At 45.8% G+C, this 14,079-nt stretch overlaps 1 protein-coding gene across 1 annotated transcript in view; it reads right to left on the bottom strand.

Annotated features, from left to right (window-relative positions):
* LOC138666548 (zinc finger protein 850-like) overlaps nt 1–14,079 on the bottom strand; it is a 137,875-nt gene that overhangs the window by 46,007 nt on the left and 77,789 nt on the right. The window contains exons 16-18 of the mRNA XM_069754755.1: nt 3,747–4,093; nt 802–878; nt 529–702 (exon numbers count right to left, since the gene is read on the bottom strand). Coding sequence (XP_069610856.1) covers nt 529–702; nt 802–878; nt 3,747–4,093 — 598 coding nt within the window. The remainder of the gene's footprint in view (nt 1–528; nt 703–801; nt 879–3,746; nt 4,094–14,079) is intronic.

Genomic DNA, 14,079 nt, shown 5'->3' with positions numbered 1-14,079 from the left:
ACATCCGCGCTTGCCTTCTTGATAAGTTTGTGGAGCTTATTAGCGTCAGATACTCGCACACTACTGCCCCAGCATATGATAGCAAAAAAAAACGACCTGAGCTTCCGAAGAAAGTACAGTCTGCTCATTCCCTTCTTGTAAACCTTTTCTGTATGACACCTCCAATCGAGTTTACAGTCAAGGTGAACCCCCAAATATTTGTAGCTCTCAACAATTTCAACCTCCTGGCCAGCAATATTGATCGTTAAGTAATCCTCCTTTTTCTTTCTTTAACTACCACCAACTCCTTGGTTTTCTTTATATTTAGTTCTAGACATTTAGTCTGGCACCAATCCACAAAGTCAGAAACCACCCTTATATATTCCTCCTCCCCCCACAATGCCCCCTACAATCACTGAGTCATCTGATAATTTTTGTAGGTGACAAAAATCTGATTTATACTGAGTCAGCTGTATACAATGTGAAGAGGAAGGGCGACAGCACTGTACCCCGAGGGGCTCCAACACTGCTCCGCACACTGCCAGATACCACCTTCTCCATCCTTACAATCTGTGGCCTGTCCGTCAGGTAGTCGCTTATCCAGTTCACCATCCCCTCATCTACCGCCATATCAGTCAACTTATTACATAGTAAGGGCGGCTGTAAGGTATTGAAAGCACTTGAGACGTCAAACATGGCGCGAACTACAGATCCATCATTGTCCTAGAATGAATGTACTGTATGTAGCAGAGACACTACAGCATTATCCACCCCCAATCTCTGCTGGTACGCAAACTGTAGGGGGTCAGTAAAAGCGCTCACCATCAGACACAAGTAGGCGAGTATTATTCTCTCCAAGGACTTCACAGCATGTGATGTTAAGGCCACTGGACGATAGTCTTGTAGGGAAGTTGGAAAAGTGGTCTTAGGAACCGGCGCCAGGCAGGTGGTCTTCCACAATTCTGGTACACCCTGTGATTGAAGGCTCCAGTTAAACAGGTCCTGGAAGACAGTACACAGTTGGTTTGCACATGCTCTGAGGACACGTGGACAGAGGCCATCGGGCCCAGCTGCTTTGCCAATAACAAGTCTACTAAACTGTGTTCTCACGTACCTTTGGGAGACGGTGAAAGCAGGCAGTTTATCCCCCAATGTCAATGCTGCCGATCCTTTCCCAGCTCGATCCCCCATTCCTGAAGACGCTGTGCTTATGTTGTTGAATCTGTTGAAAAACTCGTTCATTTCATTAGCCAAAGACAGACCCACTTTCCCATGCTCCGGCTTTGCCTTAAACCCAGTTAGATGTTTCATGCCAGACCACACCTCCATGGAATTGTTGTGTGAGTTTATTTTATAATTTAATTTGGAGCACCTCACGGGCATTCTTAATTTTCCCCTTTAAATCCCTTTGTATAAATTTCAGTTTTTTTGTATCCTTCATTTTAAATGCCATTTTGTTGTTGTTTGGTAAGTGTTTAAATTCTTTTGTAATCCAAGGCTTATTTGCGTAGCATCAAATCTTTTTAGCTGGTACAACAGTGTCAGTACAAAAATGTATATAATCCGTTACTCGCCTGACAATATCATTTACATCATCATGCTCTCCCCTGTCGCATATCACCTCCCAGTCTGTGAGGTCAAAGCAGTCTTGTAAAGCCGCCTACGCCGTTGGAGTCCACTTCCTGATTAGTTTTATTGTCGCTGGTTGTTTACTAACAGGTTACTGTTGTGAATTCAGCTTTTGGGCTCCCTCCGGTGGTTGTAGAGGGTAATGCAGTTGTGCCTGGACTGCAGGAGTGGACAGGTGTATCTACTAATTGCAAAACTGACTGGGGTATATAGCTTTGCAGGACTCTTTAGTCAGTGCCAGTTGTCCATTGTTTTTGCAGGATTCACTTCCCTGCTGGTCTCTCCAGTTTGCTGTGCTTTTCTACAAAGATAAGTCCTGGCTTTGTTTTTGCTGTCCACCTGCTGTGGACCTTATAGTTCTGTGCATATTCATGTTTTTGTCTTGTCCAGTTTTGTCTGTGAAGGATTTTTTGCAGCCAAGCTGTGTCTCTGGAGATGCAGATATGCCCCCCCATGTCTTTAGTCAGATGTGGTGATTCGTATTTTCTGTGGTGGATATTTTCTAGTGTTTTTATACTGACCGCATAGTACTCTGTTCTATTCTATCTTTTTAGCTAGTATGGCCTCCTATGCTAAAATCTGATTTCATATCTGCGTATGTTATTTCCCTCTCCTCTCACAGTCAATATTTGTGGGGGGCTATCTGTTGTGAATTCTGTGGCAGAGCTCCCTCCTGTGGTCACAAGTGGTACTTCGGCTGATTCTCTCTATGAGCTTCCGTTGGTGGAGGAGAGTGGTACTGCGGCTTCTGAGTTTCCTTCCTCAGGTGATGTGGTGAAGTCGTTAGGTGCTGCTCTATTTAACTCCACCTAGTGCTTTGATCCTGGCCTCCAGTCAATGTTCTAGTATTGGACTTGCATCCTCCTGGATCGTTCCTGTGGCCTGCTGCTCTGCATAGCTAAGTTGCTCTTGTGTTATTTTTGTTTGCTGTTTTTTCTGTCCAGCTTATTTTGTTTTTCTTGCTTGCTGGAAGCTCTGGGACGCAGAGGGTGTACCTCCGTGCCGTTAGTCGGTATGGAGGGTCTTTTTGCCCCCTTTGCGTGGTTGTTTGTGGGGTTTTGTGTTGACCGCAAAGTTACCTTTCCTATCCTCGCTCTGTTCAGAAAGTCGGGCCTCGCTTTGCTAAATCTATTTCATCTCTACGTTTGTCTTTTCATCTTAACTCACAGTCATTATATGTGGGGGGCTGCCTTTTCCTTTGGGGTATTTCTCTGAGGCAAGGTAGGCTTATTTTCTATCTTCAGGCTAGCTAGTTTCTCAGGCTGTGCCGAGTTGCATAGGGAGCGTTAGGCGCAATCCACGGCTGCCTCTAGTGTGGTTGGAGAGGATTAGGGATTGCGGTCAGCAGAGTTCCCACGTCTCAGAGCTCGTTCTATGTTTTTGGGTTATTGTCAGATCACTGTATGTGCTCTGACTTCTATGTCCATTGTGGTACTGAATTACCAGCCATAACAGCTATCTATCCTTTGGGGATTTTCTCTGAGGCAAGATAGGTTTCCGATTTCTGTCTTTAGGGGTAGTTAGATCTTAGGCTGTGCCGAGGGGTCTAGGGAGTGTTAGGTACCCCCCACGGCTACTTCTAGTTGCGCTGCTAGGTTCAGGGTTTGCGGTCAGTACAGGGACCACCTTCTCCACAGTCCATCTCATGCTGCTCCTAGGCCACCAGCTCATAACAGGTTACTATGATGGAGACAATAGTATGAGGTTGTGGTCTGATTTCCCCAGGGGAGGCAGTGCAGATGATGAATAGGCATCTTTAACATTCGCATAGAGGAGATCCAATATACTGTTGTCCCTTGTGGCACATTTTACATATTGATAGAACTTTGCAAGAGCCTTTGAGATCATGGCTCTGTTAAAGTCCCCAGAGATTACAGATAACGAGTTTGGGTGCTTTGTCTGAATGCGATCTAGCACCCCAAACAATACTTCCCTAGCTGCCTCTTGGTTTACGGATGGATGTATATACATGACTACTATAATGCAAATGGAGAATTCACTAGGTAGATAGTAGGGCCTGAGGCCAACTGCTAAGAGTTCAATATTTTGACTGCAGTGACTTTCCTTAACAGTAATATGCCGCTGATTGCACCATCTGTTATTAATGTATAATACCACCCCACCACCCTTCTTCTTACCACACTTCGCTTTGTCTCTATCAGCCCGGACCATGTGAAACCCTGGAATCGAGACACTTGAATCAGGGTCCTCCCCATGTAACCAGGTTTCTGTAAAGCACATGAGACAGCATTCCTTGAACTCCGTCTGGGTTTTACACAGGGCTAGAAGTTCATCCGTCTTATTTACCAGCGAGCGTACATTATCCATGATAATGGATGGGACTGCTGATTTAAAGCTTCTTCTCCTGGACTTCATCTTTTTTCCTGCTCTGCAGCCTCTGAAAAGTCTCCACACTTCACGGGGAACAAGTGGTATGGCCACAGCTGGAGTAGCCTTCATCCTGCTCAGCTCCAGAAGTTGATCCCTTGAATACACAATTTTAGTGACAGACTTTTAGGGGCAACCAGCAGATCAGTGTCCCTGTCCTTCGCTCCAGTCCGCGCCATATCTGACTGTTTCCATTGTTCTCCTCTGTACACGGATGGCTGCATCAGTAACCAACAAGGTAAAAGCTGTGTGTATTGCGGAACTGTGGCTGGTAGTGGTTGCATTAGATTCATGTCCATGGGTGCATCGTATCACTGGTATCGATTTAGGAGTTGCATGTACCTGTAGGGGGGGATGTACGTAGTAGTGGCAGATCCGAGTGCTGATCCAGCGCTGTGTGTCTGGAGACAGTTGGTTGTATGGGTGAATGGTTTCCGCCTTCCCGCAATGGTCCGTAATACAGGCACAATGCGATCCACAGAGTATAAACCATCCATCAATCCGCGGTTACAAATTAGGAGTCCATAAAGGTACCAAATCCAGTAGAAAGTCCAAAAGAAAGTCCAAAAGAACAGACAACATACAGAGAACAAAGAAACAAGAGAGTAGCTGCTGCTGCAAAGGGCTGTCAGTAGCACGGCGCAGAGAATTCTTTTATGTAAAAGCTAATGTTAAAATCTAATTGAATACAGATTTCAGTTGCATGTTATTTGGATGCTAGGTTGGAAAAATTGCATTGTACTGGAGTCAAACCTTCTCTGCCATATGAACTATTCACCTGTGGAATAGTCTACCTCAGGAGCTGGTCACAGCACTTTAACACGAATGGTGTTAACACCTTAACCCTCGGGCGATTTTTCTCCCCTTCTTCCAAGAGCCATAACTTTTTTTTATTATTCCAGCCATATAGCCATGTGAGTCCTTCATTTTAGTACTTCTGAATGACAACATTCATTCAGCCACAGTTTACTGGAAAACGGGAAGAAATTTCAAGTGAGGTGAAATTGCAAATAAAAGTGCAATCCCACAATGTTTTTTTTGAGTTTTTTATTTACCATTTTCACTATATGGTAAAACGAACATGGCCCTATGTTTCCCCAGGTCAGTACAAGTACGCAGATACCAACTATGCACAGTTGTTTTTTTTATTTAACCCCTCTGTGACCTTGGACGTACTATCCCGTCGAGGTGCCCTGGGCCTATCTGACCCTTGACGGGATAGTACGTCCTGCCCTTTAATGCGATACCGCGACTTAAGTCGCGGTGATCGCATTAAAATTCCGACGCCATCTCACCTGGGGGGAGATGGCCTCGGCATCCAGGGCATTGTCGCCGCCCACCCGCCCTCTCGATCGCTGTGATTGGCTGTTCAATTCTGAACAGCCAATCACAGCCATTCTCATTGTTTCAGCCAATCGGAGCGGCTGAAACAATGAGGTCACAGGCTAGGATCGAGTACCGATGTACTCGATCCTAGGTCCGGTGCCTGGCAACGCCAGGCACCGGCAAGAACACCCCGGATTGGCGCGATCGCCGATCGCATCGATCGCGCCAATCGCAGGGCACCGCGCGGTATTACCGCGCTGTGCCCTGCCGGAACCTGCGTGGATCGGTGCACCGATCCTAGGATAGGACACAGTGCAGGCCCAGCAGGGCCTGCAGGAGCCGATTGGCGCGATCGATGTCATCGTCGATCGCCCAATCACAGGGCGCAGCGGCGATCACGCTGTGACCGCTCTGTGCCCTGCAGGTGACCTGGCTGTGACCTGCCTAGGATGGCGCGAACAGATCCGATCCTAGGCAGGTCACAGCCAGGTCACCAGGAAAGCTCTGATTGGTGGGATCGATGTTATGGTCGGTCCCACCAATGACAGGTCACAGCAGCAGCATGACCGCTCTGTGACCTGTCTGTGTCACCTGCCTGACCTGTGTATGACCGCTCTGCAGGGTCCTCATTCTAGCTGAGGATTCCTACAGAGCGGTCATACTGCTGGATCTCCCTGCCGTGCTGGGTATTGTGGTGCCACAGCAGCCTGTAGCACCACAATCCCTGCTAAAGAAAGAAGACAACTAAACGTAAGTTTTATCCCTGATCCCTGCCCAATCCCCGTTCATCCACCCCAATCCCCGTTCATCCACCCCAATCCCCCCTTCCCCCTCTTTTTACCCCCTCCACCCCCATTTGTGCCGCCTCCGTGCGCACATTTAGTAGCCGCCGAGCGTTGATTGGTGACGCAGTTCACCGATCAACGCTCGCGCTCGCTTTTTTTCCCTCACCCCCGTTGCGCCAACTCCGTACACACATTCCGCAGCCGCCAAAGTTTGATAAGTGACGCAGTTCACTTATCAGAGTTTGTGCCTGCCGTTTTCCTTTTTTTTTTTTCACCCCCCTTTTGCGCCACCTGACTACAACCGTATGTTTTGATCACTGATCCCTGCCCAATCCCCACTTCCACCCCCATCTCCCTTCCCCCTCTTTTTACCCCCCTTTGCACCTCCTTCCGTGCGCCCATTTAACAGCCGCCGAACGTTGATTGGTGACGCAGTTCACCGATCAACTCTCGCGCTTGCTTTTTTCCCTTCAGCCTTTTTGCGCAACCTCCGTACACACATCCCGCAGCCGCCAAACTTTGATAAGTGACGCAGTTCTCTTATCAGAGTTTGTGCCTGCCTTTTTTTTTTTTTTTACAGGTTTTTCTTCTCCTTTTAGCATTTTCTTTTCAGATAAGTTTGCACAAATCACTATCCCCCCACACATACACATACAGTTATCAATAAAGTGCACCCAATCACCATATTCACACAAAAATGTCCCGCTCGTCCCGTTCGTCCCAACAGCGCTATTCATTCGAGGAGGCATATGCTTTCCTTGCCTCCGACACTGATAGCGAGGGAGAGGATCCCACTTTTCTTCACTTTTCTGATTCTTCATCCTCTTCCTCCTCCTCCTCTTCCTCCTCATCTTCCTCCTCGGGTCCTGCGGAACCACCACGCAGACGCCCCAGGACAGAAGATGAGGCAGCCCCCACCACTCCTGAACCAGCGCTCCCCACTGCGGAACCCACATGGACCTCGCCCCCCGAAAATTACGAGCCACTGATTCCTGATTTTGTGGCAGAATCAGGAATCAAGTTTGACACCACGGGCCTCACAGAAACAGACTTTTTCAAAGTCTTTTTCTCTGAGGATTTTATTAACCTCATGGTGGAGCAAACTAATTTGTATGCTCGTCAATTTTTGGAGCAAAACCCCGGTACATCATTTTCCAACTGGTCTCCTGTAGACGCAGTTGAAATGATGCAGTTTTGGGGCCTGGTCCTCCACATGGGGATCGTGAAGAAGCCAGAAATGCGGCAATATTGGAGTGTAGATGTTTTATATAACACTCCAGTATTCCGAATGGCCATGGTTCGGAGACGTTTTGAGGCCATCCATAAATTCCTGCATTATTCCGATAATGCACAGTGTCCCGCACGAGATGACCCCAACTTTGACCGTCTGTTCAAAGTTCGGCCGGTCATAGAACACTTCAACAAAAAGTTTTCTGAAGTGTACGTGCCCAAAAGGGACATCTGCGTGGATGAGTCCTTGGTCCATTTTAAGGGGCGGCTCGGATTCCGTCAATACCTGCCCAACAAAAGGGCCAGGTACGGAATCAAACTCTACAAGCTGTGTGAGAGTGCCTCAGGGTACATCCACAGGTTTAGAGTGTATGAAGGGAAGGACAGCAGGATTGAACCCCCTGAGTGTCCTCCTGTCCTGGGAGTGAGTGGGAAGATCGTGTGGGATTTGGTGCACCCACTGCTGGATAAAGGTTATCACCTCTATACTGATAACTTTTATACCAGCATCCCACTCTACAAATCCCTCTCTGCGCGAGGTACCGCAGCCTGCGGTACTGTGCGCAAAAATCAGAGAGGCCTCCCAAAGACGCTACTTCGGCAGATGCTCAGAAAAGGTGAGAGCAAGGCCCAATGTAGCGACCACCTGCTGGTGGTCAAGTACAAGGACAAGAGGGATGTCCTTCTCTTGACCACCATACATGGTGATGGCAGAGCCCTCAGCACTGTACGGGGTACCTCTACACAGGTCTGCAAACCGGACTGTGTACTGGGCTACAACAAAAGCATGGGGGGGGGTTGATCTCTCTGATCAACTCCTCCAACCATACAGTGCTTTGAGAAAGGCCAAGGTGTGGTACAAAAAGTTGGCCGTCCACATCGTACAAATGGCAATGCTCAACGCTTTCCTGCTGTTACGATGTGCACGCCACACCGATACGTCGTACCTTCAGTTCCAGGAGGTAGTGGTTAAGGCCCTGATATTTGGTACTCCGGAAGGAGAGGGCCCCAGTACTTCCGGAACTGAAGGTGCTCGTATCGTACCAGGCCAGCATTTTCCGGGGGTGGTCCCGCCAACCGGCAGAAAAGGTAAGCCGCAAAAAAGGTGCCGAGTGTGTTACAAAAGGGGAATACGCAAGGACACCATTTATCAATGCGACACCTGCCCCGAAAAACCTGGCCTGTGTATGAAGGATTGCTTCAGATTGTACCACACCTCCATGCACTACTAATTTACTTTACAAGAAAGCGTACATTAGTTCCAAAAAGGGGGCACATCTAGATAAGTTCCTTGGGGGGGGTCTAGGTTCCAAAATGATGTCACTTGTGGTTTTTTTTTACTGTTTAGGCACATCAGGGGCTCTGCAAACGGAACATGACGACCGCAGACAATTTCTGCATTCCAAAACGTCACAACTTCCCTTTCGAGCCCCAACGTGTGCCTAAACAGTTTTTTCCCACATATGGCGTACCAGCGTAATCAGGACAATTTGGACAACAACTTTTGATGTCCAATTTCTCCTGTTACCTTTGGGAAAATTAAAAATTGGGGACTAAAATATCATTTTTGTGGGAAAAAATAGGATTTTTTATTTTCACGCCTGGGCATTATAAACTTTAGTGAAGCACGTGGGGGTTCAAATTTCTCACCAAACACCTAGATAAGTTCCTTAGGGGGTACAGTTTCCAAAATGGGGTCACTTGTGGGGGGTTTCTACTGTTTAGTCACATCAGGGGCTCTGCAAATGGAACATGATGCCAGCAGAACATTCCATCAAAGTCTGCATTTCAAAACGTCACTACTTCCCTTTCGAGCCCCAACGTGTGCCCAAACAGTAGTTCCTCCCCACATATGGGGTATCAGCGTACTCAGGACAAATTGGACAACAACTTTTGGGGTCCAATTTCTCCTGGTACCCTTGGGAAAATTAAAAATTGGGGACTAAAATATCATTTTTGTAGGAAAAAATAGGATTTTTTATTTTCACGCCTGGGCATTATATACTTTAGTGAAGCACGTGGGGGTTCAAAATTCTCACCACACAACTAGATAAGTTCCTTAGAGGGTCTAGTTTCCAAAATGGGGTCACTTGTGGGGGGTTTCCACTGTTTAGGCACATCATGGGCTCTCCAAACGCGACATGGCGTCCGATCTCAATTCCAGCCAAAGTTAGCTTGAAAAAGTCAAACGGCGCTCCTTTCCTTCTGAGCCCTGCCATGCGCCCAAACAGTGGTTCCCCCCAAATATGGGGTATCAGCGTACTCAGGACAAATTGGACAACAACTTTTGGGGTCCAATTTCTCCTTTTACCCTTGAGAAAATAAAAAATTGGGGACTAAACGATCATGTTTGTGGAAAAAATAGGAATTTTTTTTTCACGCCCGGGCGTTATAAACTTTCGTGAAGCACTTGGGGGATAAAAGTGCTCATGACACATCTAGATAAGTTCCTTAGGGGGTCTAGTTTCCAAAATGGGGTCATTTGTGGGGGGTTTCCACTGTTTAGGCACATCAGGGGGTCGCCAAACGCGACATGGCGTCCGATCTCAATTCCAGCCAAATTTAGCTTGAAAAAGTCAAACGGCGCTCCTTTCCTTCTGAGCCCTGCCATGCGCCCAAACAGTGGTCCCCCCCACATATGGGGTATCAGCGTACTCAGGACAAATTGGACAACAACTTTTGGGGTCCAATTTCTCCTTTTACCTTTGAGAAAATAAAAAATTGGGGACTAAATGATCATGTTTGTGGAAAAAATAGGATTTTTTTTTTTCACGCCCGGGCGTTATAAACTTTCGTGAAGCACTTGGGGGATAAAAGTGCTCATGACACATCTAGATAAGTTCCTTAGGGGGTCTAGTTTCCAAAATAGGGTCACTTGTGGGGGGTTTCCACTGTTTAGGCACATCAGGGGGTCGCCAAACGCGACATGGCGTCCGATCTCAATTCCAGCCAAATTTAGCTTGAAAAAGTCAAACGGCGCTCCTTTCCTTCTGAGCCCTGCCATGCGCCCAAAAAGTGGTTCCCCCTCACATGTGGGGTATCAGCGTACTCAGGATAAATTGGACAACAACTTTTGAGGTCCATTTTCTCTTTTTACCCTTGGGAAATTAAAAAGATTATTGCTGAAAGATCATTTTTGTGACTAAAAAGTAAAATGTTAATTTTTTCCTTCCATGTTGCTTCTGCTGCTGTGAATCACCTGAAGGGTTAATAAACTTCTTGAATGTGGTTTTGAGCACCTTGAGGGGTGCAGTTTTTAGAATGGTGTCGCTTTTGGGTATTTTCTGCCATATAGACCCTTCAAAATGACTTCAAATGTGAGGTGGTCCCTAAAAAAAATGGTTTTGTAAATTTGGTTGTAAAAATGAGAAATTGCTGGTCAAATTTTAACCCTTATAACTTCCTTGAAAAAAAAAAGTTTGTTTCAAAAATTGTGCTGATGTAAAGTAGACATGTGGGAAATGTTATTTATTAACTATATTGTGTCACATAACTCTCTGGTTTAACAGAATAAAAATTCAAAGTTGGAAAATTGTGAAATTTTCAAAATTTTCGCCAAATTTCCGTTTTTTTCACAAAAAACGCAAGTTATATCGAAGAAATTTTAGCACTATCATGAAGTACAATATGTTACAAGAAAACAATCTCAGAATCGCTAAGATCCGTTGAAGCGTTTCGGAGTTATAACCTCATAAAGGGACAGTGGTCAGAGTTGTAAAAATTGGCCTGGTCATTGACGTGCAAACCACCCTTGGGGGTAAAGGGGTTAAACAGTGAAAGAAAATTTTGAAATTTGGAAAAAAATAATTTTTAGCTTTTATACTTTTGTCAGTTCAATTGGCCCCATATAATGCTCCATGCATAAAAAATAAAGAATAAAATATTCACCTTTGCCCGTTCCTCCAGTGCTCCGGTCTCCTCAGCGTCTTCTGACCCACTGCACTGCTGGCCACAGGGGGTGTGCTGTAGTGACGTCATTGTACACTCTGGGCTGAGAAGTCACAGAGCTCAAACGCAGAGGGGGAATGATGGGAGAGGGAACATCAGTGGACGCGCTCTCTCCCATCATTGTTTTCAACTGTATCGGCATGCATTCAATGTAGTTGAAAGCACAATTTGGGGGTGTTCGCCACTGAGTGGACCCCTTGTTTGTCCAGGGCCACGACACTTGTTCGGTTGTGCTGGCACTGCTCTGCCTCTTCCTGTATTTGATTGAAAGCACTTGCTTTGGAGTATTGCCTGATATAAATACCCAGCCCTGAAAACTCGAACAATGCAGGGACAAAGAGGACACATAGTTTTAGGGGCCAATTCATCATCCTTCTCCTGTATAGCGGCCACTTGTTGGACAAAGTAGCGGTCAGCCGATGCTGATAGGTGGGAGATGAGAATGTGCATGTAGGTGTTTGCATGTTGGCACGCTCTTATTTCCCTCCCTTGAGAGTAGAGTCCACCCGCTGTTGTGTGATTCTTGTGCAGAAAGCCACCACTTTCTGCACGCAGGAGAGGAATGATAAAGCACGCAAGCACAGTGTGAGAGTGGGCGCGTTCTCATCCCTGTCAGTATCAGCCACCCAATAGTTTGTGATCCTGTGTGCACTAAGGCCGGCTTCACACTTGCGAGTTTTACGGACGTAAGAGCGCAGAAACTACGTCCGTAAAACTCGCAAAAAAAAGGCACAATTATTCTCTATGCCCCTGCTCCTATCTGCCGTATTTTACTGATCAGTATTATACGGCTTTCTACGGCCGTACAAAATCGCAGCATGCTGCGTTTGTCACCGTACTGCGCAAGAAATACGCCAATGAAAGTCTATGGAAGCGTAAAAAATACGGATTACACACGGACAAGCAGTGTGACTTGCGAGGAATACGCAGCGCTGTTAGAGAGAAAAGCCGGCAATTCAGTGCGGTGTACAGTAAAATCACACTGACAGCTTACAGTCCAATAGGTAGAATAAATGTGTACACATAGAATAGGTATATATATATATATATATATATATATATATATATATGTCAGTGAGACACATATATATATATATATATATATCTATCTATATTAATATTTATTCCAGCGCTATACAGCTTGAAAGCCGGTAATTCAATTACCGGCTTTTTCTTTCTCCTTCCTAAACCCGACATGATATGAGACCTGGTTTACATACAGTAAACCATGTCTTCTCTCCATTTTTTTTGAAGATTCCACACTACTAATGTCAGTAGTGTGTATCTGCAAAATTTGGCCGTTCTATCTACTAAATTAAAGGGTTAAATGGCGGAAAAAATTGGCGTGGGCTCCCGCACAATTTTCTCCGCCAGAGTAGTAAAGCCAGTGACTGAGGGCAGATATTAATAGCCTGGAGAGGGTCCACGGTTATTGGCCCCCCCTGGCTAAAACACCTGCCCCCAGCCACCCCAGAAAAGGCACATCTGGAAGATGCGCCTATTCTGGCACTTGGCCACTCTCTTCCCATTCCCGTGTAGCGGTGGGATATGGGTTAATGAAGGGTTAATGTCACCTTGCTATTGTAAGGTGACATTAAGCCTAATTAATAATGGAGAGGCGTCAATTATGACACCTATCCATTATTAATCCAATTGAATGAAAGGGTTAAAAAACACACACACATTATTAAAAATTATTTTAATGAAATAAAAACAAAGGTTGTTTTAATATTTTATTTAACGCCCAATCCAATCACTGAAGACCCTCGTTCTGTAACCAAAAAAACATAATAAACCAACAATATACATACCTTCCGCAGATCTGTAAAGTCCAATGATGTAAATCCTTCTGAAGGGGTTAAAATATTTTGCAGCCAGGAGCTTTGCTAATGCAATGCTACTCCTCGCTGCAAAACCCCGGAGAATGAAGCTAAATATAGATCAATGAGCTATATTTAGCTTCATTTGCGGTGAGGTGCCCTCTGCTGGCTGTTTCTAGATCGTGGGAACTTTCCTAGAAAGCTCCCAGGCTCGAGTTCATATGAGGACATCCAGCAGAGGGCGCCTCACCGCAAATGAAGCTAAATATAGGTCATTGACCTACTTTACCTTCATTTTCCGGCGTTTTTGCAGCCATGAGCATCATTGCATTAGCAAAGCTCGTGGCTGCAAAATATTTTAACCCCTTCAGATGGATTTACATCGTTGGACGTTACAGATCTGCGGAGGGTAAGGATATTGTTGTTTTATTATGTTTTTTTACTTACAGAACGAGGGTCTTCAGTGACTGGATTGGGCGTAGATTAAAATACTCCAACAACCATTGTTTTTATTTCGTTAAAATAATTTTAAATAATTTGTTTGTGTTTTATTTAACCCTTTACTACAATTGGATTAATAATGGATAGGTGTCATAATTGACGCCTCTCCATTATTAATTTGGCTTAATGTCACCTTACAATAGCAAGGTGACATTAACCCTTCATTACCCCATATCCCACCGCTACACGGGAATGGGAAGAGAGTGGCCAAGTGCCAGAATAGGCGCATCTTCCAGATGTGCCTTTTCTGGGGTGGCTGGGGGCAGATGTTTTTAGCCAGGGGGGGGGGGGGGGGGCAATAACCATGGACCCTCTCCAGGCTATTAATATCTGCCCTCAGTCACTGGCTTTACTACTCTGGCGGAGAAAATTGTGCGGGAGCCCACGCCAATTTTTTCCGCCATTTAACCCTTTAATTTAGTAGATAGAACGGCCAAATTTTGCAGATACACACTACTGACATTAGTAGTGTG

The sequence above is a fragment of the Ranitomeya imitator genome, chromosome 2 (genome assembly GCF_032444005.1).
Source record: "Ranitomeya imitator isolate aRanImi1 chromosome 2, aRanImi1.pri, whole genome shotgun sequence".
NCBI lineage: Eukaryota > Metazoa > Chordata > Amphibia > Anura > Dendrobatidae > Ranitomeya > Ranitomeya imitator.
Note: the sequence above shows the minus strand (reverse complement) of the source record. Positions and strands in the feature narration are given on the sequence as shown.